Source organism: Apiospora kogelbergensis (assembly GCF_038363985.1).
Source record: "Apiospora kogelbergensis strain CBS 113332 chromosome Unknown utg000001l_segment0_segment0, whole genome shotgun sequence".
Taxonomy (NCBI): Eukaryota; Fungi; Ascomycota; class Sordariomycetes; order Amphisphaeriales; family Apiosporaceae; genus Apiospora; species Apiospora kogelbergensis.
Genome location: NW_027117418.1, coordinates 3054749 through 3080779, shown reverse-complemented (window position 1 = coordinate 3080779; position 26031 = coordinate 3054749). Strand labels below are relative to the sequence as shown.

General features: G+C 54.8%; 10 protein-coding genes across 10 annotated transcripts; 6 read left to right on the top strand and 4 right to left on the bottom strand.

Annotated features, from left to right (window-relative positions):
- Positions 1–459: 459 nt before the first annotated feature.
- On the top strand, positions 460–2023 carry PG998_000966 (ubiquinone biosynthesis monooxygenase COQ6; the record flags this gene model as incomplete). Its single annotated transcript, XM_066867784.1, has 2 exons — positions 460–646; positions 732–2023. The coding sequence occupies 2 exons, from the start codon at positions 460–462 to the stop codon at positions 2021–2023; spliced, it is 1479 nt and encodes a 492-aa protein (XP_066736199.1).
- A 261-nt stretch (positions 2024–2284) lies between these two features.
- On the top strand, positions 2285–3504 carry PG998_000965 (uncharacterized protein; the record flags this gene model as incomplete). The annotated part of the gene is made up of 2 exons (XM_066867783.1): positions 2285–2350; positions 2416–3504. The coding sequence occupies 2 exons, from the start codon at positions 2285–2287 to the stop codon at positions 3502–3504; spliced, it is 1155 nt and encodes a 384-aa protein (XP_066736198.1).
- A 643-nt stretch (positions 3505–4147) lies between these two features.
- PG998_000964 (DNA replication licensing factor MCM7) lies at positions 4148–6740 on the bottom strand (the record flags this gene model as incomplete). Its single annotated transcript, XM_066867782.1, has 3 exons — positions 4148–4222; positions 4282–6369; positions 6429–6740. 3 exons carry the CDS (start codon positions 6738–6740, stop codon positions 4148–4150), a joined length of 2475 nt encoding a protein of 824 aa, XP_066736197.1.
- A 617-nt stretch (positions 6741–7357) lies between these two features.
- On the top strand, positions 7358–11076 carry PG998_000963 (Peroxisome biosynthesis protein PAS1; the record flags this gene model as incomplete). The annotated part of the gene is made up of 2 exons (XM_066867781.1): positions 7358–8254; positions 8323–11076. The coding sequence occupies 2 exons, from the start codon at positions 7358–7360 to the stop codon at positions 11074–11076; spliced, it is 3651 nt and encodes a 1216-aa protein (XP_066736196.1).
- Positions 11077–12373: 1297 nt separating this feature from the next.
- PG998_000962 (uncharacterized protein) lies at positions 12374–14898 on the top strand (the record flags this gene model as incomplete). The annotated part of the gene is made up of 2 exons (XM_066867780.1): positions 12374–13980; positions 14106–14898. The coding sequence occupies 2 exons, from the start codon at positions 12374–12376 to the stop codon at positions 14896–14898; spliced, it is 2400 nt and encodes a 799-aa protein (XP_066736195.1).
- A 310-nt stretch (positions 14899–15208) lies between these two features.
- Positions 15209–18327, bottom strand: PG998_000961 (telomere length regulation protein; the record flags this gene model as incomplete). The annotated part of the gene is made up of 3 exons (XM_066867779.1): positions 15209–16953; positions 17012–17443; positions 17496–18327. The coding sequence occupies 3 exons, from the start codon at positions 18325–18327 to the stop codon at positions 15209–15211; spliced, it is 3009 nt and encodes a 1002-aa protein (XP_066736194.1).
- A 522-nt stretch (positions 18328–18849) lies between these two features.
- Positions 18850–20224, top strand: PG998_000960 (uncharacterized protein; the record flags this gene model as incomplete). The annotated part of the gene is made up of 2 exons (XM_066867778.1): positions 18850–19078; positions 19158–20224. The coding sequence occupies 2 exons, from the start codon at positions 18850–18852 to the stop codon at positions 20222–20224; spliced, it is 1296 nt and encodes a 431-aa protein (XP_066736193.1).
- Positions 20225–20556: 332 nt separating this feature from the next.
- Positions 20557–21215, bottom strand: PG998_000959 (uncharacterized protein; the record flags this gene model as incomplete). The annotated part of the gene is made up of 2 exons (XM_066867777.1): positions 20557–20789; positions 20837–21215. The coding sequence occupies 2 exons, from the start codon at positions 21213–21215 to the stop codon at positions 20557–20559; spliced, it is 612 nt and encodes a 203-aa protein (XP_066736192.1).
- A 600-nt stretch (positions 21216–21815) lies between these two features.
- Positions 21816–23306, top strand: PG998_000958 (uncharacterized protein; the record flags this gene model as incomplete). The annotated part of the gene is made up of 2 exons (XM_066867776.1): positions 21816–22424; positions 22557–23306. 2 exons carry the CDS (start codon positions 21816–21818, stop codon positions 23304–23306), a joined length of 1359 nt encoding a protein of 452 aa, XP_066736191.1.
- Positions 23307–23744: 438 nt separating this feature from the next.
- On the bottom strand, positions 23745–25721 carry PG998_000957 (uncharacterized protein; the record flags this gene model as incomplete). Its single annotated transcript, XM_066867775.1, has 1 exon — positions 23745–25721. One exon carries the CDS (start codon positions 25719–25721, stop codon positions 23745–23747), a length of 1977 nt encoding a protein of 658 aa, XP_066736190.1.
- Positions 25722–26031: the final 310 nt, after the last annotated feature.

Sequence of the window (26031 nt, the reverse complement as noted above, 5' to 3'; positions counted from 1 at the left end):
TGAGACTGTATTTCTGCGGGCGATGATACCACGGAAGGAGAGACTGGGTTATTTTAGTATTATCAGGATACTTTACGCTGGGCTATGGGTTAATAACACCTGATCAGGTTGTTTTGGGGGAGGGTGATATGGACTGGATTCACGCTTCGAGGTGTAATTAACTATGTCGATCAGGCGCGATAGGCAGGCTTTTTATTTTACTTTATTATTGATGAGAAATGCCATTACCCTCACCAGCTTATTTCCTCCAGCTAAGAGCTCTTCAGTAAATCACGAACGAATCATTGTAATTCGAACGGGCTATACCTGATGATCTTATTCTCGCACGAATTGGGACTTTTATACCAGAACGGCAAAACTTCGGGATTGACTCGGAGCTCCCAGCAGCTTTCAGAGAAACACCTTGAACTCCCGAATACCGCACCGGTATAAAACTTCGAACGCATAAAAGTTGCACAGATGGAGGCCTTACTGACCCGGTCACGTCAACTTCGGAGACCTGCAAGTCGGGTGTGTCGGTCTTGCAGCCGTCAGCTGGGAGCCCAGGCACGTCGCACCTACGCCAGCGCCGCGTCGCAACCGGACATCTATGATGTGGTTTGCGTGGGTGGCGGGCCCGCGGGCCTGAGTCTCCTGACTGCCCTTCGTATGCGCCCCTTCTTGGATGATTTGACTTGCATTGCAAAGGAAAAATTCTGGGTTCAATTGCTGATTATCTGTTTATTGTGCAGGTTCGAATCCAGTCACCGCCGGCCTGCGAGTGGCCCTCGTCGAAGCCCAGGACCTGTCGAACACCCGCGGCTGGAAGCTACCGCCGGACCGATTCTCGAACCGCTGCAGCTCGCTGACCCCCTCATCGGCGAACTTCCTGAACCGGATCGGGGCGTGGGACTATCTAGCGAAGGAGCGCGTCCAGCCGTATCACGAGATGCAGGTCTGGGACGGCGTGACGGATGCGCGCATTGAGTTTGACTGGGAGGCGCCCGGCACGGGGAGGACCATCGCCTATATGACGGAGAACCTGAACCTCACCTCTGGGCTTCTGAGTCGGATGGACGGCGTCGGGGGGACGGACGTATTCGACAAGGTCAAGGTAGAAAACATTACACTTGGCAAGGACAAGGACGATCTGGACCTGACCCAATGGCCCGTCGTGCACCTCTCAGGTGGGAAACAGCTCGCTGCCCGACTTCTGGTGGGTGCGGATGGTGCGAACAGCCCTGTACGGTCATTCGCGGAGATTGAGAGCCGGGGCTGGGACTACGAGAGGCATGGTGTGGTGGCTACGTTGGAGATGGAGGATGAGGGCTGGGGCGGTCACGATATGAAGATTGCGTATCAGCGGTTCTTGCCCACGGGCCCCGTGGCCATGCTACCCATGCCTGGACGTTATGCCACGATGGTCTGGTCGACTACGCCGCGCAATGCCGCGCTGTTAAAGAGCCTGCGCGCAGAGGACTTCCTGGCCATGGTCAACGCCGCGTTCCGGCTGCGGACCGTGGATTTGGAGTTCATGCACACGATGGAGTGCGGCCAATCCGAAGAGCTGCTGTGGCGGCTGCAGCACACACACGTAAACCACCAGTCAGTGCCGCAAACGGTGGTGGGCGTGCAGGCAGGATCCGTCGCCTCGTTCCCGCTCAAGATGCGGCACGCAGATACCTACATCGGCGAGCGCGTGGCGTTGGTGGGGGACGCGGCGCACACGACACACCCGCTCGCTGGACAAGGCCTCAACGCGGGACAGGGCGACGTCGAGAGCCTCGCCGGGGCGATCGAATACTCGGTGCTGCACGGGCAGGACCTGGGCACGCGCATGTCGCTCGAGTCCTACAACGCGGAACGCTACGCGGCCAACCACGTCATGCTGGGGGTCGTCGACAAGCTGCACAAGCTCTACAGCGTCGGGAGCGGGCCCCTCGTGCCGCTTCGGTCGCTTGGGCTCAACGCGGCCAACGCGATGCGGCCTCTGAAGAACTTCCTGATGGGCCAGGCTGCGGGCAAGGGGGCGAAGCTGTTCTAAGCAAAAGGTGGCTGGACCGGGCCGGACTGTGGACTGTAGACCAACCACATGGTATGAGTATGTCTGCACAATGTAATAGTAGTCAGTAGAGGAGCTAGTGGGGTGGAGCCGAAGTTGCCGCGGTGGGGAGGGGCGTGTATGCAGCATAAACTTTTTCGTCCGCAGCCTGTTATCGTCAACCCGATAAATAATAAATTTTTGGGATCGCTGGGCTTGTCGACGGCAGGCCATTTCCAAATACAACCCCACCACACCGCACACATGACCATGGCACCCTCGACAGGTCGGCGCCCAGCGCCCTCGAAGCAGCAGCTGGAGGAGCGAACGGTAAGCCATCTTATTCGAGACGTGGCGGTTCCCAGTAGAAGCGTTCTGACCTGATTGAATCCCAGACTGTCGGCATCAACAAGGAGACCGTCTCCAACACCGTCTCGACCGACTACCCTGATCACTTCTTGGACGAGGACCACGCCTGGGACGTCGACTACTTCCGCGAAAACTTCCACGTGCAGTTCCACCAGAACGACCCCTTCAATGCCCAATTCTCCCTCATAGGCGTCGACGCCTCCATCGCCAACGCCTTCCGTCGCATCCTTATCGCCGAGATCCCAACGCTTGCCATTGAGACCGTCTACGTACACAACAACACATCCGTCATCCAAGATGAGGTCTTGGCACACAGGCTCGGCCTCATCCCCTTCCAGGGAGACAAGAAAGGGCTTCGCGACTTCCTCAAGCCGTTTGTGAAGCCCGACGAGGGCGCCGACCAGTACTCCACCACCTTCGACTTCAACACCGTCTGCCTCAAGCTGAACGTCGAGTGCACCCACAACAAGGACGCCGGCCCCAACGAGAAGGACCCGAAGAAGCTCTACCACAACGCCCACGTGTATGCCAAGGACATCGTGTTTAGCCCCGTCGGTGATAAGCAACCCGAGCTTTTCTCCGGCGATGGTATCATCAAGGCCACGAATCCCGATATCTTGATTGCTAAGCTGCGCCCGCCCCAGGTTATCAACGTAGAGATGCACATGCACAAGGGAATCGGCGCAGACCACTCCAAGTTTTCGCCTGTTGCCACCGCCAGCTACCGCTTGATGCCCGTCATCAAGATCCTGCAACCAATCCTGGGCGCAGACGCCAAGAAGTTCCAGGAATGCTTCATGCCGGGAGTTGTTGCGCTGGAGAAGGTTACCAAGCAGGAGGCCAGCCAAAAGGGCTCGGGATACGAGGGCCACCAGGGCGAGCTCAAGGCCGTAATCGCCAACCCCATGCACGACACTGTGAGCCGCGAAGTCTTGCGACACGAGGAGTTCGAGGGCAAGGTCAAGCTGGGCCGCAAGCGAGACCATTTCATATTCGAGGTCGAGAGCACCGGACAATGGGACAGCGACGAGCTCTTCATAGAATCGGTTCTTACTCTGAAGCTCAAGATTAACAAGCTGAAGCCACAAGTAGAAAGCATGGTGCGGTCCTTTTAGGCAGAGTACACGCAACAGAAAAGCGAAAGAAGTGGCTTTGCATTGTAGGGGGATACCATAGATGGCGTTTTATTGGCTGAAAGGGAATGATATTTGCGGTTTATTCTCATCATCTTTGACAACCGGTCTGATGCCGACTTCCTAATGTTTCTGTTGGCTAATGTTCGCCTGCCGTGCATATCCGGAGCAACCTGACACAAGCTGCATTGTGCAGAACCTTGGAAGTACAGTATTGGCCGAGGCCGGTACTCTTCCCTCTCCTGTTTCCCAATAGTAGACGGTCAGGATCGAGGTGCGAGCTCAGTAGCAGACAGTAAGTGAACGAATGGAGAATATTGGGAAATACGAATTTACATGGCCGTTGCTGAAATGATTCACAGACTAATCCGTACATTGTAGTGGTCTATCATGCTGTTCAAGTGTGAGCCCAATGCTAAAAAAAGGACATTCGTAGGATGTTTCTCATTAATATCTTTCTTTCAGTTAGGCATTTTCACCTTGGTATGAACATGCCCTTGGATCTCTGCAGAATCTCATCTCGACAGTGGTTGTTATTCCCAGATCCGCAAACGCCGTGAAAATATCTACAAACCAAACTCGCTGACTTGCATTGTTCGTTTTTCTGACACAACTCCCCCCATATCTACTCCATATCCTCATCGCCGTTACCAGCATTGACGAAAAGGAGACGCGTGCCGTTGCCGGCAGTTTGCCATACCTATTATTGTTTGTTAGTAATTGTAGTTGATAAGATATCGTCCGGATAGAAGAACTTACATCAAGACTTGTGTACTCGTCCAAAGCAGTGAGCCACTGATCTTCGGTGAAACCCTTGGCCAGCACGCGCTCGCGGACCTTGCGGAGACTCAGCTCGATCGAGCCATCCTCGTCGTCGTACTCTTCGTCGTCAGGTCTGCAAGCGCCAGTATCCAGCAGCTTCTTGACCTCCTCCATGATGCGCGTGTTGGCGTCGCGGCCACGGCGGCGGGGACCCTCGTGCGCAGCCAAGCTCTCCTTGCTGGCCTCGACGAGACGCAGCGCCTCGTCGACATCGTCCTGGCTCACGACGGTGGCGAACCGAAGTCGCGCCAGCGCCTGGGCGAGACGAACCACGCCGAGCAGGGTACGCGGGGTCGTGTGGGCCCAGTTTTGACCCTTGGCCTCGGCCGCCTTTTGCGCCTTTCGCAGGCGCACGTACGTCTTGGTGAGATACTCGGTGACGGTCTCGGGAACCGTGGGTCGGTAAGTGCGGGCTCGCGCGACGTAGGCACGAACCTCGTGCGGAGTGAAGACTACGTTGGTAGCCTCGCCATCGGCATCATCACCACCGTTGTTGGCATACAAGTCGGGATGCTTGCTGTGCATGTGTACATAGGTAACGTGCTTGGCCAGCTGAGCATCGCTATCACGGGTAGGGGTATCAAGGAGAAGGAAGAGGACATCAAATCGAGAAAGCAGAGCAGCCGGCAAGTTGATGTTCTCAACAGGCGAGATGCGAGGGTTGTAGCGACCATAGATCGGGTTAGCAGCCGCCAGAATCGAGGTTCGTGCGTTCAGTGTCGTCGAAATGCCGGCCTTGGATATGGAGATTGTCTGCTGTTCCATCACTTCGTGGATAGCAGTCCTGTCGTTATCGTCCATTTTATCGAACTCATCGATACAGCAGATACCATTGTCAGCAAGAACCAAGGCGCCGCCTTCCAGTACCATCTCATCCGTAACGGGATCTCGCATCACGGCGGCTGTGAGACCGACACCGCTGGAACCACGGCCCGAGGTGTAGACACCACGAGGTGCAACCTTGGAGATGTATTTCAGAAGTTGGGATTTGGCCACACCAGGGTCACCCATCAGGCAGATGTTGATATCTCCACGGATGCGCATACCGTCGCCGACCTCTTTGGTAACACCACCGACGAGCAAGAGAAGCAGTGCCTTCTTTACATCCAGGTGACCGAAGATCTCAGGGGCGATCGACTTAGCAAGCATGTCATAAACAGCGCCAGACTGGCTGAACTTGGTGATGCGGCGCAGCAAACTATCGTCAATGATCATCTCGTCGTAGGCCTTCTTGTGTTGCACAATGTGGTGTGCTTCAACATATGTGTCGGTCAACAGGCCAGCCTTCATGGCCTGGAAGCCAGTGTAAGGCGTTGGCAGGAAAATACCCGAAATGTCAACGACATCACCGGGATTGATTTTCCTGACAGTGCTGCCGTAGCACATGACGGTAAGGGTTCGTGGAATCTGGCCGATAGGCACCTGCTCTGCCATCTCCTGGACCTTGACCTCCTGGAAAGGGAGAAACTTGGAAGCACGGGTAGACTGGAAAAGCTGGCCCTTGGCCTGATTCTTCGTACACTCCTCTGAAGGGCAGCTTGTAAGCGGGGCGTAAGATTTGTCGTTGATGGGTTGGAAGATTTCGCAACCGCATCGATCACAAGAGTATGCGCCAACTTGCACAATAGGCTTGACATCAGACACTCGGGTTGAAATGCCACGGATCGTAATGAGGTGGCCCAAATGCTCGCCGCGCACTTGGCGAACTGCCAGGGCTTTGACAGGTTTGTCCGAGGTCGAGCTTCTGGGCTTGAAGATAAGAGTGTAACGTCGAGTAAGTTGGGCCGGGAAAGTCCTGGCTAAAAGCTCCGGGTCAGTCGAGGCTTCGGCCATCTGGGCCAGCTCCTGATTCCGGCCCTGTCTACGCTCCATGAGGACATCAAGGACATCATCCTTGAAAGTGGTGCCTGATGTGGGAGGGGGCATCTTCTTGTCGATCGCCCTAGAAATAATTTCGACATAGTGTTTGGTGTTGGCCTCGATAGATTCGACCAGCTTCAAGTTCTCGTCGTTGGCTTCCTCATACTGCGTGAGAAGTCAGAATCTGGACGACATCGGTGTAAGGAACGGTTGCGTGTGCTCACCGAGACAACGTCATCCAAGTCTATCAGCACCTCGTCTATGGCACGATCCGCAAGCTGCTGCATCAACTCGACATATTTGTGTTTGGGCTGCTGGCGTTGGGCAGCCTTCTTCCTCCGATCGTTTTGCGCGGCTTCGCCATCTTCGTCCATGAAATCATCCTCGTCGCTCAAGTCATCCTCGTCGATACTAATCTGCCCAATCGCATGGGTGATGGTGTCTTGCGGTGAAGTCTTGAACTTCTCCAAGAAATCCTCGAAGGCAGCTTGCTGCGCTTCGTAATCGACGACTTTGCGGTATTGGAGGAGCGCCATGGTTGCTGCCAAGAAGCTTTTTGGGAAAAGGCAGTTCGCAGTCGGCCGTGGAAATGTGAAGTTCGGCAGAGTCGTCGCAAGGTGCGCGCGTCGTGGGGTTGTAGTGGTATGCGCGACACAGGGCGGAACGGGACGGGGGGGGGGAGAGAGGCTGGCAATCACCGGGGCTCAAAGACGGTGTCGGGCAGGGGGCTCGCGACAAAATCAATCAATTGGCCATCCCCGACGCGTTTTAAACGCGCTGCGAGCCAAGCCCGTCAAGGTCGACGAAGGGTCGAGGTTGCGGTGAGCCACAACCGTTTAATTGGTGGCGGTGCTGAATCTGCCCACACTTGCCCACTACATGTTTGATGTACCCAAACCCAACCCCGTAGGTGCCACTCTTCACTGGAGTGCATGATTGCTTTAGCAACTGCTGTTAGTTGCCTCGGCCCCCGGCATATGCATCTGAAGAAACCCGGGCCTGCAGGACGAAGCTGAGGCCGCCCTGCCCCCTCGATTGCATTTCCAACCCGAACATGAGAGAGAGAGAGAGCGCATGATAATACTCCCGGCCGTCAACCTACAAGAGTCACTACCAATGCTTCGTGGATTGCTGTATTGATATATAGCCAGACATGGCTCCTTCACAGCGCAAGAACGCGCAGTCTACTGCCGCCGAAATCGCCCTCGTCCATCTAAAGAACTGCTTGGTCAACCTTCCTTCATCTCTTGTATCCCTACTTGTAAATGTGAATACTCCAGCTCAGAATGTCGTCGTCGAGCTGAACTACCGACCCTCGAATGCATCGAGCCCAGCGACCAACGGCGCGACGAGCCAGCAATCGATCTTTGTAGGGTGGACGGGAATGCCCAGCAAGCGCAGGTTTGCGCCCCTGGTCACTCGCGATGGAATTTCTAGTTCGCGGGGCAGTGGTCGCGACCAAGAAGTGGCCGCCGTCGAGATCGATGCTACCCTCGCCTCGACTTTGGGATTGACAGACAGCCAAAAGGTCATGGCTATAATCCACGTCGACCCTCCCTTAGCACATACCGTCAATATCGAGCCTCTTACACCCGAGGACTGGGAGATTATCGAACTGCATGCCAACTTCCTCGAGCTAAACTTGCTGTCGCAAATCCGAGCGCTGCCGAACCCGAGTTATACCCCCAGCCAAGGCCAGACCGCCACACCCCATCCCTTGACGCTCCATCTGTCACCAACATCTACGGCCAATATCAAAATCTTGTCGCTGGAACCCGCACCGGCAGCCGATGCCCCCTTCGTCAAGATCGCCCCTGATGCCGAGGTGATCGTTGCGCCAAAGACCCGATCCAAGCCCTCCAAGGGTAGCCGCGACAGTAGAAGTGTTAGCGGCACCTCGAGACGAAGTGCTAAAAGTTCGGCAAGCACGGTTCGAAGACGAAGCGCACGTGAAGAGAAGAGGCCGTCATTATTTCTGCGTGGTCTCGACCGCAGCCTCTGCCACGAGCGGTTTGACGACAATGCTTCGCCACAAGATTTGAGCGTTTGGGTCGACAGAGATCTTCTCCAAACAAACGATTTCCGAGGGGTCAACTATGTTCTTGTCAATCTTATCAGGCCGGCTGGACTACTACCCCCATCGACCCCAAGAAACAGCAAAAGGAGGCCGCGGCCAACTCCGAGGCATCGAAAGCTTCAACAAGAGTTGTTGCTACCTTGCGGCCATGGGATGACCCCCCAGATAGCCAGACAGCTGCCTTGTCGGTTTCGCTTTGCGCAAGCCTCGGTTGTGCAGGGCTCGTTGGCGGAGTGGTGAAAATAGAAGTGTCTCCCCAGCCAGTCGCAAAAAATACCCTACAACAGCTGAAAGTCTATCCATTCCTCGGAACCAGCGCCAAAGCACCCGAGGGGTTCCGGTTTGGCGGAGAATCAAAAGCAGAGAAGGAGGAAGCTGCCAAAAGGATTACCCATATGTATGGCGGAAGCGATGGGATTTTGCAAGGGCCTTTGACGGATGGTATGGTGCTAGGCCCCCACGCCGGTATCGATTTCCCTAATGGATGGGAAGGCGGGATTATAAAATTCGATCCTCCGCCGGCCGCAACTGGGAAAGAGTTCACAAGTTGGTATTTCGGCCGGGAGAAGCCACTCACGCTCGATGTCCAACCACCGGCTCCCCTTCCATCTTTTCTAGAAGCTGGAGAGCACGAATCTGGCACACCTGCGCCAGGTTCGGTGCTGGTCGGCATCGATGCCGTTCTAGCTGACCTCAAAACCCACGTATCGCACATGTCCTCTGTGCTACTAAGCGGAGCACTGGGGGCGGGCAAAACTGATGTTGCGCAATCTTTGGCACAAACATTCCGCCATGACCATCTTTATCACACTACGTACTTTTCCTGCCGTACGTTAGTCACCGACGAGAGCCGGGTAATTTCGATCAAGGAGAAGCTGAATCGGGTGTTCATGACGGCAAGCTGGGGTGCCAGGCTCGGTGGCAAAGCCCTGGTCATTCTTGATGACCTAGATAAGCTCTGTCCTGTAGAAACAGAGCTACAAGTCGGCAACGACAACGGTCGAAGCCGTCAAATCAGCGAAACAATTTGTTCCATGGTGCGGCAGTACTGTACCCGAGGAAGTGGCGTTGTGTTGCTAGCCACGGCGCAAGGGAAAGACTCGCTTAACAAGGTCATTGTGGGCGGGCACGTAGTCCGCGAGATCGTGGAGCTCAAAGCGCCCGACAAGGACTCTAGGAGGAGGATCATGGAGACGATAGTACATCAGCAGACTGTATCTCCCGTCACTGCCAATGGCCAAGACGCAGACCATAGCCGACCAACAACCGCCGATGGAAGTACCGTCGGCGAAGAGACCGGTGACTGGATGGACGGGGCCAGTCAACCAAGCAGAGGCCACTCAGCCCGCCAACCTCTCAGCGACGGGTTCCTCCTGGACTCCGAGCTCGATTTTCTGGATGTCGCAGGAGAGACGGACGGCTACATGCCTGGGGATCTGCTGCTTCTGGTGTCGCGAGCCCGTAACGAGGCATTGATACGGTCGGTGAGCGAAGGTGCCGAAAGCAAGTCGCTTGATATCATACAGCTCAGTCGTGTCGACTTCGACAACGCTCTCAAAGGCTTCACTCCAGCCTCTCTTCGTAACGTCACGTTGCAAACATCCACTACGACCTTCGCCTCGATTGGCGGGTTGAGAGAGACACGCCGGGTTCTACTAGAGACATTGCAATACCCTACGAAGTACGCCCCGATCTTTGCGCAGTGCCCACTCCGTTTGCGGTCGGGTTTGCTGCTCTACGGATTTCCTGGTTGCGGAAAAACACTTCTTGCGTCTGCCGTGGCTGGAGAATGTGGGCTGAATTTCATTAGTGTCAAGGGCCCTGAGATCTTGAACAAGTACATCGGCGCATCTGAAAAGAGCGTCCGTGACTTGTTTGAGCGGGCCAGTGCCGCTAAGCCTTGTGTGCTCTTCTTTGATGAGTTTGACTCGATTGCTCCCAAGCGAGGACACGACTCTACTGGAGTTACTGACCGCGTGGTGAACCAGTTGCTCACTCAGATGGACGGAGCGGAGGGGTTGAGCGGTGTCTATGTCCTTGCTGCCACATCTAGACCTGATCTGATCGACCCGGCACTTCTCCGACCCGGACGACTAGACAAGAGCCTTCTCTGCGACTTCCCCGACCTTGACGACCGTATTGATATCCTGCGTGCCCTTGGATCTAAAGTCAAACTGTCGGAGGAAATCCTGCAGTCAGGGGAGGCGCTTCAGGAATTAGGCCGTCGCACAGAGGGATTCAGTGGCGCCGACCTGCAGGCGTTGGTCAGCAACGCGCAGTTGGAGGCCATCCATGATGTGCTTGACAACATGGAAGCGCAGCCATCGGGGAAGTCCCGGCAGTCTGCTGCTACTAAAAGCAACGGTACCGACGTGCGGTCCAGGAACTTCATCCAATTCCGTTATGGAGAAGAGGCGTCTCTTGCTGAAGAAAAAGAGCGGTCGGCAAAAGGCTACAACAGGTCTTCGGAGCTAGCTGCCAACGCGGCCATTGCTGCGAAGCTGCAGGAGATCAAGCAAGCGCGAAGAAAAGCGAACCAGGTGCAAAAAGGAAGCAGTGGGATGCCTAACGGCACCGGGCAACAGCGTGACGAAAAAGGGTCGCCGTCCGGCGGTGAAGTGGTCATCAGCTGGAAACACATAGTCAAGGGGCTTGATGGGACACGGGCCAGTATCAGCAGCCAAGAACGCAGCCGGCTCGAGCGCATCTACCGCGAATTCGTTGTTGGGCGCAGTGGCGAGATGCGGGATGGACAGGGTAGTATGGAAATTGGGGGCCGGAGCAGTCTCATGTAGTAGCCAGCAATCCAGCCGTTAATCAACCAATCAATCGCACTCACACTCGCACTCGCACAGAAACGCAGGAATCACACCGACTGCAGCACCTCGCCGTCTCTCTTGAGCCTCATTGTCGAGTATATGTGTATATGTGTATATGTGCATGCCCTTTATTGCCTCGGTCCAAGGTGGTCAAGATAGACGTTGCTGGTGGATCCCGGCCATCGAATGTGATTGGATGCGGCCGGACTAGCGTCGACGCTAGCGTGTGCTTAGCGCCATGAAACCATTCACGAGCCACAGGCTGGCATGCTTGACTTGACGTTGAAGGAACACACAGACCTTGCTTGTCCTCCTTCGAGACTCGGACCTGGGCTGGAATCTTGAACAACAACTCTCGATATATCTCCGACCTTATCGCTGCCACGAGATTGCCTCTTTTGAATTTTATGATACCCCTTTCGACATCATTCGACAGTTGGACTCGAAATCTGGGTATATCTGCCTTTTGATCTCGAGCCTCCTTTTTGCCAACACAGGAGCTCCGGCCCGTTGAGCTTGGTTGAGCGTTGTTAGCTCTTTGCAGCCTTTGACGATAGGGGCTGAACTCCTCGGTCGTCGCATTGAAGAAACTTGGTAAGTATGGCTTTAGCTGCCAATTCGCTGGTTCGGTGGTACATCGTACACCCCAAGCTGTTGTTCCTGCTCTAGTACCAAGGCAGCGACAGTACTCACAATTATTCACCTCGCCCGCGATTCATCGCACCCGGTCCTGCATCCTCCAATCACCGGTCCAGCACATCTCATCACTAAACCCCCTTCCCCTTTTCTGCATCCCCTCCCTTCCCCCAGTCATCAGTCGAGATGATTTGTGCTCCCAACATCCCAGCCTTGTATCATCACCCAACCCAGGGCGAGAAAGACTTGGCAGCCCAGATTGCTCTGAATGCGGACTCCAGCCAAGCTGACAGGTACAGAGCGGCACTGCCAACCATCATCGAAGAACATACCCAGTGGGTTAACCGCTGGTATCCAGATTCGGAGCCGTAAGTCAACCTTTTGTTCCGGGAATTTCTCATATATCCAGCACTTCTTGCTGTGCCTGCCTCTTGTGTGCTCATCAGCAATACCTTTCTCGCATATAGCTGATTTGCACTTACCTCTTGCCCTCCCCCCATACCGCGTGCCATGGTCATCGTATTAATAGGGTTCATAGAAAGACTTCATCGCGTAGAGGCATCGAACTTCCTAAGTCTTCTCGCTATTATAGTGATTTTGAAAATCTTCAAGTTTCTGCTCATCGAGATTTTGAGACATGTCGCACCTCTCCGTTAGGTTCGAGCCGACAGTCGCCAGGCAAAAAGCGACTGACGATGCGCGAAAGATGCAAGAAATGGTGGAGGAGGATTGCGCGAAAGAAGGAAAGCCAGTCCCAGCCTACGATTTGATGGAGTTGATAGGCAAAGGCAGCTTTGGTCGCGTCTACAAGGCTGCCAGCAAGAATGACGGCAAACTGGTAGCCGTCAAGATCATCAACGTGGACGAGAGCGACACGGTGAACCCCAAACTTGCTGACACATACAGTGAGTTTCTCAAGGAGGTGAATGCGCTGCAAGTTTTGAGTGAAGGTGGTGCTCAGAACATCAACTGCGTCCTGGAGGCTTTGCCTGTGGGCCATGCCATGTGGATGGTCACCGAATATTGTGCTGGTGGAAGTGTTGCAACCCTCATGAAGCCGACCGCTCCGGGCGGGTTGCAAGAGAAATGGATCATCCCGATACTACGAGAAGTTGCTGTTGCTATATTCTGGGTGCACCGGCAAGGCATCATACATCGAGATATTAAATGCGCCAACGTGCTGGTCATGGAGGATGGCGGAGTCCAGCTTTGCGACTTTGGAGTCGCCGGCATGATGGAGAACAAGTTTGACAAGCGTTCAACATTCATTGGAACCCCGCACTGGATGGCGCCCGAGCTCTTCGACCCGAACGCGCAATATGGAACTGAGGTCGACATCTGGGCGTTTGGCTCCATGGTATTTGAGATTGCTTCTGGCTTGCCGCCTAACGTCGGCGCCAACGTAGGCTTGACACAGTTTGGTGGCTTTTTGCGAGAACATATTCCCCGACTCGAGGGAGATCAGTATTCGCCTGAGCTGAAGAGTCTAGTGGCCTATTGTCTGGAGGAATCGCCAGCACAACGTCCAACGGTTCAGCAGGTACAGGATCATCCTTACATTCGGGACACGGGCTCGAGATATCCTACCTCGTCACTCGCCGCGTTGGTGAAGGCTTACAAGCTTTGGGAGGAACGAGGTGGTAGCCGCAAGTCGTTGTTCAACCCTAACATCGGCGCCCAGGGTCCTTCGGATCTTGCTTCAACGTCGATGGCACCAGACGAGTGGAACTTTAGCACCACGCTGGCCTTCGATGAACAAATCCATGACAATTCCGACGGCCTGACAGATTTCGAGGCAGTAAGGGATGTGTATGGCTCACAGATTGACTTTCCCATCTATCCTGACGAGGGTATGGCTCACGCCAAGCCAAAGGGCGGCCGCCGCAGACCACCCCCTCAAGCTCTCGCAGCCATGAAAGCTCCGCTGGAGAAAGTCTTCGATCCCAACACCATCTCGAACTATGTTGAGAACTCTCAAGCGTATTACGGTCATGGACCAATGCCTCCCCCACCGCCTCCTCTCCCTCCTGCTCCAGTATCTGATCTGCCCCTACGAGATGACTCACTGCATGCTACTCTGCGCGAATCATTGATTGATCTCGATGCCTCTCTCGGAGGAGCCGACCTCTCCAGTTTCATGGACATGAATACCATCAAAGCCGCCGGACCAGTACCACGTAACGGACCTCGGCAGTCCATGGACCACAGCTGGTCGTTTTCAGGAGCCAGCAACACAGATTCACAGTACGACAGAGCTCCATTGAGTGATCCGGAGCCAACAAATACTGCAAGACATACGCAAGCCTGGCAATGGCCCACGGTTATCCCCCTGCCTCTGCTAACCCCGAGACATCTCATTTCTCCTTCAGCGATGATCTTGGGGACGACATGGCCACACGACCACCTTTGTTGCATCAGTCTACTGAGCCAGCCGGTCTCCCCTCGCAAGGGTACGAGCTCCAGGTTCCCCGATCAACCAACGATCGCATGTCGGTTTCCAGTCTTATTGATCTGGATGAAGGCCTCGTCGATAATGGCATGCCCGAGCTTACCCGTCCCTCGACTGCCAATTCCGATGCCCCTTCGATCGCTGGATCGGACATTGGTAGCTTAGCCAATCCCTTTGAACTGGAAAGACACGCCTCGGTCTACGCGCCTATGTCCATGAACACCAGAGAACCATCAATATACGTTTCGGACGACTCTGAGTATGCCCATGTCGCGGCCAAGATTGCGTCCGACGTTCCCGAGATGGCCTCGATCAACAGCGGCGACCAGACGATCCGTCTGCACCAGCATAACGGGCACATGCCCTCCGACGGCAGCCAGACGTACGTCAACGACAGCGAATCCGAGTACATGATGCAAGGAAGCACGTCCAGCCGTGACGACATGAGCGTCCGGCACAGCAACGGAGATGGACCCTCGGGCTTCATGGATCTCCAGATGCCGTCCTACGTCGCTCCGCCGTCCGCCAGCGTCATGGAGGCACGGGCAATGGCGGGCGACGTGACGGACGAGATGAGGCGGCTGATTGGCAGCCTGAGCGAGCATCTGACACTTATTGGGAACCAGGTCGGCACAATGGAGCCACGCCGTGCTGGACAACGGCTATCTGGTGGGAATGGCGTCTTGGAACACGAAAATAATACCCTGGACTGAAAAGGCGGAAATAGCATTGCACTGGAGTTGGAACTGGAACATGGAAGTTGCATGATGTGGCCAGATGAGAATCGTCGCTATTAGAACGTGGTTGATACGTTCCAAATGAATTATAATGAGCAGCAATCGATCATTTTGTCTCTCCTATGATTGAACAATCGTGATGAGTAGACTTCATCGTGTGACCAATCCTCTTCACGACATGTCCCTTTACCAGTCACCAGAAAACTGGTTCTGCGTAACGGATGTCACATAATTGGAGAATGAGTACGCTAACCCACATGTAAATCGCATATCCTTCATTCATACCTTACGAGAAACCAATCATATCGCCCATCAACAAGGCCCGGTACTTCTCGACCATCTCTCGGAGTCGAATCAGCACGCCGGCCGCCATCATCTTGACCTGGTTCTCCTCGCCGTTGCCGCCCTGGTCACCGCCGCGGGTGCGGTCGAAGACACCGCTGACCCACTCGACGCTCTCGACGACCTCGTGGCCGTGGCGCTGGCAGAGACCGCGCGTGTCGTTTTCGTTGACGTCGAGCAGGGCCATTAGCCCGAACAGCACGGCGCCCGCCACCCCGACCTCGCCGACGCAGTGGGTGCGGACGCCCAGCAGCAGATCCCAGAACTCGGCCGTCATTTGCGGCAGCGCCAGGGTGCTGGGGCCCGCGGCGTGCAGGAGCAGGGCTAGGGTCTTGAGGTAGAGGGTCAGCAGCGATGGATCGAAGAGCAGGCCGCGCCGCGTCGCTGAGGGCGAGTGCAGGGCCGCTTGGAAGCGTGAGGTCAGTGGGAAGAAGAATGAGGTGGCGAGGAGGTTCGCGGTGGTGTTGGGGATGGAGTGGACACCGTGGGCCTTGGTGCGAGAGGTAGTTACAGGGGCCGCGGAGGATGATGTTTGCTGTTGGAGGCGGGAGGTGAAGGATGATAGTTTCAGGACATCAGGTCCCGTGGCAGCGTCGGCGGCTTCGGCAGCGAGGGGAGCCAAGAAGGCTTGCGAGAGGCTCTGCGAGATGTTGTCTAGGGCGTTCGGAGGCAGAGCCCTGAGGCTTGCGGAAGCAGAGATGTATCGGTTTACTGGAGCAGATGGCTCGTAATGCTTCTCGACTTTGGCGGGAAGTTTCTTGGATGGAAAGGAGGCTACATCGGAATATTCAGACGTTTCGAAGCCGGCGATTTCCCGGCCACCGATACCTAGGACGATGAGTACTGAGGCTCGTTGAGAGAGCGAATAGTCACCATCGAAGAAAGTCTTGGCAAACCAGCGGGCCATCTTTTGCGGCTGCGCGACAATGATGGCGATCATGCCTTGAGTCCGAAAACCGTGAAAGTCATCCAGCTCGTATTTGTCTTCGAGGCCAACGAGAAGAGATGCTAGTTCTTCTGCGTGAGCGCTGACCTCTGTGCCATGACTAGCTTTACGTCGGATCAACGCTGGAGCAGTTGCGAGAGCAAGCTTTTGCCGATCGTAGTTTTCGGTGTCGCGCAGGTATGCGATGAGATCCCTTATATAAACGGGAGCATTAGGCTTGTTGCGGTTTATCAGGGTAGGATCATCATCCTCGTCTTCTTCGTCCGAAGTAGGTTTGGCATAAGCCACCAAATCGTCATCTTCCTCTTCGGAGCTCTCGTCTTCATCCTCGATTTCCTCAATGATGAATCCAGATTGTGGCATGGTCCTCGCTGGTTTTGGTGCTGGTCGAGGCGTCTTCTTGACTGGTTTCGGAACTGCTGGTTCTCCTTTCGGTATCTCTTGCGACTTTAAGGGGCTAATGGGGCCGGTCTTGTCTACAACGCTGACAAGTGACTTGTACCACTTGCCTTCTCCGGAGTCGGTTATTTCCATGTGGAAGTTGAGTCTCTTGTCTTCATTGTGTATAAGTCCAGACAGTGCTTCTCCAACAACCATACCAAGAAATTTCGCCCTATCCTGGGAAGCGCCTATCCTGTTGGAGATAGTATTTAGGAAATTGCTTGAGCGAAGCAAAACGTTTAGTTTGATAGGCGATTTGCGATGCACGTAGCCTGCGCTGAGCAGAAGTACCTGGGCATGTGCTGTGTTTATCATGTAAGTATGTGCCCTGCATCGCTGTGAAGTGCCCACTGAACTGACCTTCTTGCTGTAACATGGGTGAGTGCTTGATATAGAGCTGGTCACCAAGGAGCCCAAGGCTGCTCTCGAGAACAGAGAACATTGCTTCTTTGTCATCAGCGAGGACAGCCAGCGCTGCTCGTCTGATTCCGCAGGTTTCGCCGAGCCCAGCCCCGGTAGCGCCTGACAGCCACGCTACGAGCTGTGCTTTCCGCACACTACTAGTTCCTATAACAGCCTGGAGAGCAGAAGCAGCGGCCCATATAGTTGGGTAGTCCTCTATCGCTTCGTCTGCATTGACAGAAGAGAGATACTTGGTTGATATGAATTTGAGAACCATGAGCAGCACTTTTCGCTGGTCGGCAGAAGACAGTAGGTCGAGCAGCTTTTCGAACGTCGGGTGAACTTCAGCATGCAGCACAAGGCCAGTAAAGAGGATCTTGATCATCAAATCTATTATCTCCGTCAGTCAAAAGAAGCATCCCTTCAATAACACAAGACTGACCAGAGTGTCCTAGTTTCAAGCCACGGCCCGTGAGATCTGCACATATCTTTAGATCGCCAGCTGATGGATTGGGCCTTATCCAATCTACCAGATTATTTCCCAGCCAATCGGCGTATTGCTTCGAATTTGCAATCCAGCTTGGTTCTTCGAGCATATCAGCTTGATGCAATACATGCTCGGCTTCAGCAGCCAACGAGACAACCTTCCCTCCTGCAATCAGTGAGACAAATTCCATGCCCAAGGCTCGAACTTGACCAGCATTATCTTGGCTCGAGCTCACGGCTTGCCATATGCTCTGGATATCGGTGTTGTGCTGCAATATACAAGATAAAAGATCCAATGCGGAAGCAAGGTTGGGAGTAGCAAATGAACGTTTAATGCCTTTGGGGTCCTTCCTGGCCTCCTGTAGCAGAGCTCGTATATAGGCCAGGGCTGCATTGAGGCCGCTGATACTCTGTAGACTGGCAAGGAGTAAATCGACGGGCTGAGACTTCTTCTGGGCTGACGACGATTCTTTAAGCAAAGCCCAGTAATTGGCGACGATCTCGGTCACCAGTACGTGAACAATCTGAGCGCTTTGAGGGTTAGGCTTTCGGATGTCGAAAGAATGTGTGCCTCTTGTCCCATCTTGCAGCCATTTGAGGATCCGTAGAAGGTCATCATATCCAGGCTGGCCCTTCAGAACTTCCAATGCTTCCTCCGGAGTGGAGCTGCCGAACCCGATTTGGGGTTCAGCCCGAGGTCTGGCTGTGCTGGAAAGACCGAGAAGATCACCACCAGCTTGGTTGGAAGACCGGTAGGTCTGGCTGATGGGAGTGAGTAGTTCCTCCATGGTCACCATGAACCGTATTCTTCGGCAATAGCCGCACTCATAGATTTCTCCGATGGGCAGATGTCGGCCAACCTATAAGGGGGACAGAGATCGAGTTGAACCTGGCCAACCCGCCTTGGAAATCCACGTTGCAATTGTGTGATTGCGAATTCTGAGTTGAAAAGGCATATGCTCATTGCCAAGTCTTGAACGCCAGCATCTCATAATGGCGGATCTTTTTTGGTGACTTGGGCGTTCCAGGCGCTCCAGGTGCTCTAGGTGCCTTGGGTGCTTTAGGTACCTCGGACACAGGTAAGTACTGTCCCCACACCCCTGCATTTCAAGGGATTTAGGCAGCCTAGAGCCTCTTAATGACCCCCCACACGCCCCCCCGCCCCCCGAAGTCCCTTATCAATGATAACCTTCAAGCTGCCACTGACGTTGCTAATACCTACCAGCAATAGCGAGCTCCAAACCACCAAACCACCATCCCACCCGAGGCTCCAGCAACAGACAGATCAGCTCAACAGCCGCTTCGCCAAGATGGGACTCAGCCAAGAAGATAGCACCGCGCGATGGCAGCACCTCGATCACATCCGAAAGACCAAGGGTCCCTTCAATCCTCCCGATGACGAAGACGAAGAGGCCCCAGAGATGCTGGATACTCTTGGCAAGTCCACCATCTTGGTGATTGGAGCTGGAGGCCTGGGCTGCGAAATCCTTAAGAACCTGGCCCTTTCCGGCTTCAAGAATATCCATGTGATTGATATGGGTAAGCATTGCTTGCTTGCGCTCCCAGAAGCTAGAAGCTAGACGCTCCTTCCGATTCTAACCCTCTTTGCTGCCAATAGACACGATTGACATTTCCAACCTGAACCGCCAATTCTTATTCCGGAAGGCAGATGTCGGCAAGTCCAAGGCCGAATGCGCTGCTGCATTTGTCGAGCGACGGGTCCAGGGAGTCAAGATTACACCGCATAACTGCCGGATTCAAGATTTCGACGAGGACTTCTACATGCAGTTCCAGATGGTTGTTTGTGGCCTGGACAGCATCGAAGCACGGCGCTGGATGAATGCAACGTTGGTCAACATGGTCGACGACGACAACCCGGATTCACTGAAACCCATGATCGACGGCGGCACCGAAGGCTTCAAGGGACAGACTCGCGTGGTATTCCCTACCATGACCCCTTGCATAGAGTGCCAGCTAGATCTGTACGCGCCCCGAGCTGCTGTTCCTCTATGCACCCTCGCAACTATCCCTCGCCAGCCTGAGCACTGCATCGAGTGGGCACACATCATCGCATGGGATCAAGAGAAGCCGTTCCCCAGTCTTGACAAGGACGACCCAGAGCACATTACTTGGCTTTACCAGAAGGCGCTTTCCCGAGCGGAAGAATTCAAAATTTCGGGCGTAACCTACTCGTTGACGCAAGGCGTGGTGAAGAACATCATTCCTGCCATCGCATCCACCAATGCTATCATTGCGGCGAGCTGTTGCAACGAGGCACTCAAGATTGCCACGACGGCGGCACCAGCTCTGGGATTCGAGGACAACTACATGTCCTACCACGGCGACGAAGCCATCTACACCAACACGTTCAAGTACGAAAAGAAGGAGGACTGCGCAGTTTGCGGATCCTTGTCGAAGCCGTTGGAGGTTGACCCAAGGTGGACTCTACAGGAACTGATGGACTCGTTAGCCACCAATGCTAGCGCGCAGCTCAAGAAGCCATCCGTCAGGACCGAGAGTAAAACGCTTTACATGCGATTCCCTCAAAGTTTGGAGGAGCAGACGCGGCCAAACCTCGACAAGACATTGCGGGAGGGACTGGGTCTTGTGGAAAAGCAGGAGATTGCTGTGACAGACCCGGCTTTCCCCGCGCTGTCGTTCAAGTTCTTCCTTCGGTTCACATGAGCGGGATGTTTCAAAGATACCATATAGAAGCGAAGAGCGGCCAATTTCCCGCAGCCACGATTTGGGCGTTGGAGTTGGCATTTAGTTGGAAGCACACAGGGCAAAAGTGGTGGATAGGGTGCCCCTGACAAAACAATAAAATAACATAAGCTCACATTCACTGCAATACATGCTATCGGCTCTAAAACCGGTAAGATGATGCGGTTTGAATTGTGTCCCCGTAAAGAGCTCTACTTGTTGTTGTCTACGGGCTGCTGTTTTTGCCAACACATCGCTGAGTGGGTGGTCCTAAGCACCCGTGTCCCCAATCGGACTTGAAGCCCCTTTACCTTTTAGAATGGTGCTTGTGTTCCAGAATAGTCATACTGTAGCGAGCCGCCATAGGTGAGGTTCTGGTAACCCATCTGCTGACGTGCGCCGGCGACACGCGTATTGAGAAAGCCGCTATCGTCGGCGCGGCTTGTTTGTGCAACATGGTTGCCGCCGCTTGAAGATGGCGCTTCGTGCGAACGGTTCCTGTTCGTCGCGGCTCCGGTGGATGTAGGGCCGACCACCTTTGGTCTGGCTACGTCCTCATTTTCGTCTTTCGGCCCGAAATAGAGGTAGTCCGACGGGCTGGGCTCTCCTTGCCCCCCTTTCTTGTCGGGGTTTGAACGCTGCGGGCGCGAGGTCGCGCAGCTACCAAGGCCGCTGTGTCCTGGGGTCTCCGCTTGCCTGTTGCGTCACTCAGTTGCCGTGGCCGTGTTCTAGCAGCACCCGAGTCAACTGTGGTGCGGGCTGGTATGCGCATCCCTGTTATGAAAGGTTTGGTTGAGGTGTCATCGGAAAGGGAGAAGGTGGGAATTCCAGGCGGTGGTTGTGACGATGATGCAGAAGATGAGGATGGTCTTTTGGAGGCGGGCTCCGGGCTGCGGTCACCATCATGTGCTGTGCCTGAATCGCGGCGCTCGCTGCCTTGAGCCAGCTTCTTGAGTGAATCCCGGAAGCCCATTCTGTGATGCGTGGAAGAGAGGGGATTCAACAAGCAGACAAACGGTCGATCGAACGTATGACACCAACCTTGGGTTCTCCTTGCGTCTTTGTTTCTTGTCCTTCACACAAATTTAGACATCAAAGTAGGGTAAGCCTTGGCAAGACCAGACCGGGCCAAGGAATGAAACATGGAGTGGTCGTGGTGGCACCGACCGTTATATATATATAATATATCAAATATATATATATATATATATATATGTAAGGCTATAAATTTATACTTGTTCCAGCCGTGTTTACAGCAGACAAGAAAGAGCAGGAGTGGTATGTACAGGCGGCCCTTCCCCCACCGGACCCGGGGATGGGATGAGGATGGGGACGTGGATGTGGATGAGGTGAATGCAAATGCTGGGACTCTTATTGGCCCAAAGCGGAAAAACCGCTCGCCGAGCTCCATGACGAGCACAACAGCTAGTTAGCCGTCAGAACTTCAACCAATCGTCGCCACAGTGAGAGCGAGCACTCCCCAAACATTCAAAGGCCAATTGCCATTCAACCATCGCAAATGGCGGCATTTCGCAGGATCGCCAGTTGCGGCGCTAGGCGCCTGCAGCTCGCAATGCCCTCCAAGTCGATGTCCGTGTCTTCGATACGACCCTTCTCCCAGTCCGTCCTCCGCCGCGCCAGTGAGGCTTCTACCGACCGAACCACCATCCAGCCCGTGAGCAGCGACTTCTCCGACCCCTTCGGTGTCAAGCACATCGAGGGCGCCGATGGCCGAACCTACGAGAAGTCCAGCGAGGGCACCGTCGAGGAGCGCAAGATCCGCCACTACACCGTCAACTTCGGTCCCCAGCATCCCGCCGCCCATGGTGTCTTGCGATTGATTCTCGAATTGAGCGGAGAGGAGATTGTCAGAGCCGATCCTCACGTCGGTCTGCTCCACCGCGGAACCGAGAAGTTGATCGAGTACAAGACCTACCTCCAGGCCCTGCCCTACTTCGACCGTCTCGATTACGTTTCCATGATGACCAACGAACAGTGCTTCTCGCTGGCCGTCGAGAAGCTGCTCAACGTCGAAATCCCCGAGCGAGCCAAGTTCATCCGCACCCTGTTTGGCGAGATCACCCGAGTCTTGAACCACCTTATGTCCGTCCTTTCGCACGCCATGGATGTTGGTGCTTTAACGCCCTTCTTGTGGGGTTTCGAAGAGAGAGAGAAGCTTATGGTAAGGAGATAACGGCTTCGCATTTGCTATGGACGTGAATAAGAACTAGCAGCCAAAGTGCAGACGCAATATGTCCCAAAAGGGTAATGCCATAGAAGACCATCGCGCTGATAACTATTCTTCCCCCCTCAGGAATTCTATGAGCGTGTCTCAGGAGCTCGCCTCCACGCCGCATACGTCCGACCCGGTGGTGTTCACCAGGATATCCCCGTGGGTCTCCTGGACGACATCTACCAGTGGGCCACCCAATTCGGCGACCGAATTGACGAGACCGAGGAGATGTTGACAGATAACCGAATCTGGATCAACCGTCTGCAGGGTGTGGGTGTTGTGACCGCCGCCGAGGCTCTTAACCTCTCCTTCACCGGTGTCATGCTTCGAGGATCTGGCGTCCCTTGGGATATCCGAAAGAGCCAGCCCTACGATGCGTACGATCAAGTCGAATTCGATGTGCCGGTGGGTGTTAACGGTGACTGCTACGACCGATACCTGTGCCGCATGGAAGAGTTCCGCCAGTCCCTGCGAATCATTCATCAGTGCCTGAACAAGATGCCTGCCGGTCCCGTCCGAGTCGAGGACTACAAGGTTTCGCCGCCGCCCCGTGCCGCCATGAAGGAGAACATGGAGGCTCTTATTCACCACTTCCTGCTTTACACCAAGGGTTACTCTGTGCCGCCGGGCGAAACTTACTCAGCAATTGAGGCCCCTAAGGGCGAGATGGGTGTCTACGTCGTCAGTGACGGAAGCGAGCGACCCTACCGCTGCCACATTCGTGCGCCTGGTTTCGCCCATCTGGGTGGATTTGATCACATCTCAAGAGGCCATCTTTTGGCTGACGCCGTTGCCGTGATCGGAACGATGGATCTGGTGTTCGGTAAGTAAATGTCTCATCGCCGAGAAAAGGGAAACCACCGTACTAACACCACTTGCAGGCGAGGTTGACCGGTAGAAGGAGGAAAAGATGATAGTACAGCAAAAAAAGCTGGGACTCAGCGTTACGAGTCAAGACGAAGGGGGATGTTGCGGATGGAGCAAACCACCTTCATGTGTACCATAGGCCATAGGAGAATCCATGGCATTGGCATAGAGGCGTATTTCCGCCCCGTATATAGTACAGAGATCCTTCCGAGTTTTCCTTTTTTTTGATGAAAATTTCTACCAAAGGCATTAGCTCCTAATCTCAAAGTAATCATGATGTCTAAGTACTGACCTGTGATTTCCCGGTTCTTTTCATGTCGTATGTCTAACTGTGCCACGCCAGCCTGGCTGCAACCCATGGGTAATTATCAAAAAAGTAGGTTGGTTAGCAGGTCGACACGCTTAAGAAGAGCCGTCGAGAGAACGAGAGCGGCGGAGCCGGGGGCGAGAGAGGTGGCAAACATCCCAGCGCGGAGAGTGGCAGTACTCGGGACCGCCCTCGGGGCCGGCGCCGAGGGGCCAGGCAACGATGGGGTAAGTGGCAGGGTCGTTGGCGTCAAAGTGCTGGTAGTAAAGGGTACTGGCCAGGTGGTCGGCGGCCTCGACCTGGGGCGCAGGCCGCGACCGGATAGAGGTGGTCTGCTCGGGATGCGTGGCGGCCAGGGCCCGGGCGGCCTCCTCGACGCTGCGGAAGCCAAAGTCCTCGGGGCGGGTGGAGCAGCCGGCCCAGCGGCGGAGGGTCCGCTCCGGGTCGTCGTCGGCGTCGGGGGATGCCTCGATGGCGCGCCAGTGGGCGATATCGCTCGGGCGTAGGATCTGCTCGGGCGTGTAGTTGTAGAGCACCTCGCGAGTGTTGATGACGTTGCTTCTGGAGGAATGTGACGAGGGTGGGCCCTGAGCCGTGCTGGTGGTGTGGTCGCGGTTCTCAGTGCCGTACCTTTTCTGGGCTGCAGCGGTATGAGTACGATGAGAGAACTGGCGGGAAGGTGTGTCGGTGATGCCGTGGGGACCAGGGCCATATTCAGCGGTGTTGTCATATGGGGCCTTTCTTGTGCTTCGGATCTTATACTCGGGGTAGACGCCGCTCATGTTGGTACTGCCACCGGTATTGTTGCTACTTCCCATCATAGCCGTCTCCGGTGAAGAGGAAGATGGGGCAAAGGGGTCGAACAGCGACGTCTCTTGGCCTCTCTTGCCTTTGCCATTGTCAGTTTTGGTGGTAATGCAGGACGAATCGACAACGCCAGAATAGGGGAGGCTGTCGATTTCAGGACAAAGGGGGCAATTATCAACACCACCTCTGATACCGGTCCTGCCAAGATCGATATCTTCCATGCCCGTCGCAATCTCCAGATAGCCGGCTGTTGATCCTTGGGAATCACCGCGTTTGGCCGAGTAGTACTCGGCCTCTGTCACCTTATAAGGCTGGTATTTGTCAAAGCGTACATGGCAGTGACAGACTCCCATCTGGTGCAGCTCGGCATGCTCGGGAATCCACTCGGCGGCAAAGTGGCTCGCGAGACGTGCGTTGACCTGCTGTGACGAGCCGGCGCTGGCATTGCGGAATCTGCCCGTGGTCGACGACGATAACTCCAAGGGCGCCAGCTGGAATGACTCGGTCATGCCTTCGCTGCTCATTGCGGCGATGGGCGAGAACAGGGGTCTTGTAATATCACGAGGCTTGGTCATCTCAGTGAAGGGGTCGACATTGGAATTGTTCTTCTGCTGCTTGCAGTTCTTGCTCTTTCCCTTGCCCTTTCCCTTTTTCTTCTGTTTCCAAGACTTGTGGGCTTTCTTCTTACCCTTGCTCTGGCCGGATGAGCCCGTAGAGGGCTGATTTACAGCAGTGGGAGTAGCAGTATGCTTGGCGATGCGCTGGGGAGGGCCAAAGGTCTCCATGCCAACGATGCCTGTGGTGGCTGCAAGCGACGAATACTTGGTAGAACTACTGGTCAAGATGCCTGGGCTTCCTTCGTTGCTCGAAGTTGAAGCACCACCATCTAGCTTGAATTTGCTTCTCATGGAATCGCCCATCTGCTCTGAGATGCCTTGCATAGTCGTGTTATGGCCAATGTATCGCTTAGCCTCTTCTCCAGCGTCAGCTCCGATGGTCCGAGGGTGCAAGAGCGACGGGAACTTGGCAGGACAGCCACATGTGCCTCGTTCATGCATCCACTGGTGCTCAAACATGACGATGTCTACCCATCGCGAGTGCATAACCCGGCTGCATGCGGGGCACATGTCACCGACCATGGTGGGCCGATGGCTGGGGTCCTTGCAGACTGCGTTGGTGATCGCACGGGTCGTCATCGGACACAGTCGCAACACGGGCACCGAGCTGTGCCCGCAGGAGTAACCTACGTACTCGATAATACACATCTTGGATACGGTAGCCTGTGCAAGTACCTACTCAGTTGACGGCGAGAGCCTATGACCGAGGCTAAGCGGGGGCGAACACTCTGGTTAGTTAAAGAGCGTCGACGACAACAGTCTATACCGATGACCTAATGGTATTGACCTTTCCTAACCAGGCGCCAAATCCGGGGTAACTGAGCGGAGAGTCTAGAACAATAAACTTGTTAGTCCAACCGAGCTGTGCGTAATCGAACAGTCATGAGAATGGCACATGCTTGCGAAGATGGGGGAGAAAATGCAAAAGTGTCTTGAGTATCTGAGCTAGGAATGGTTT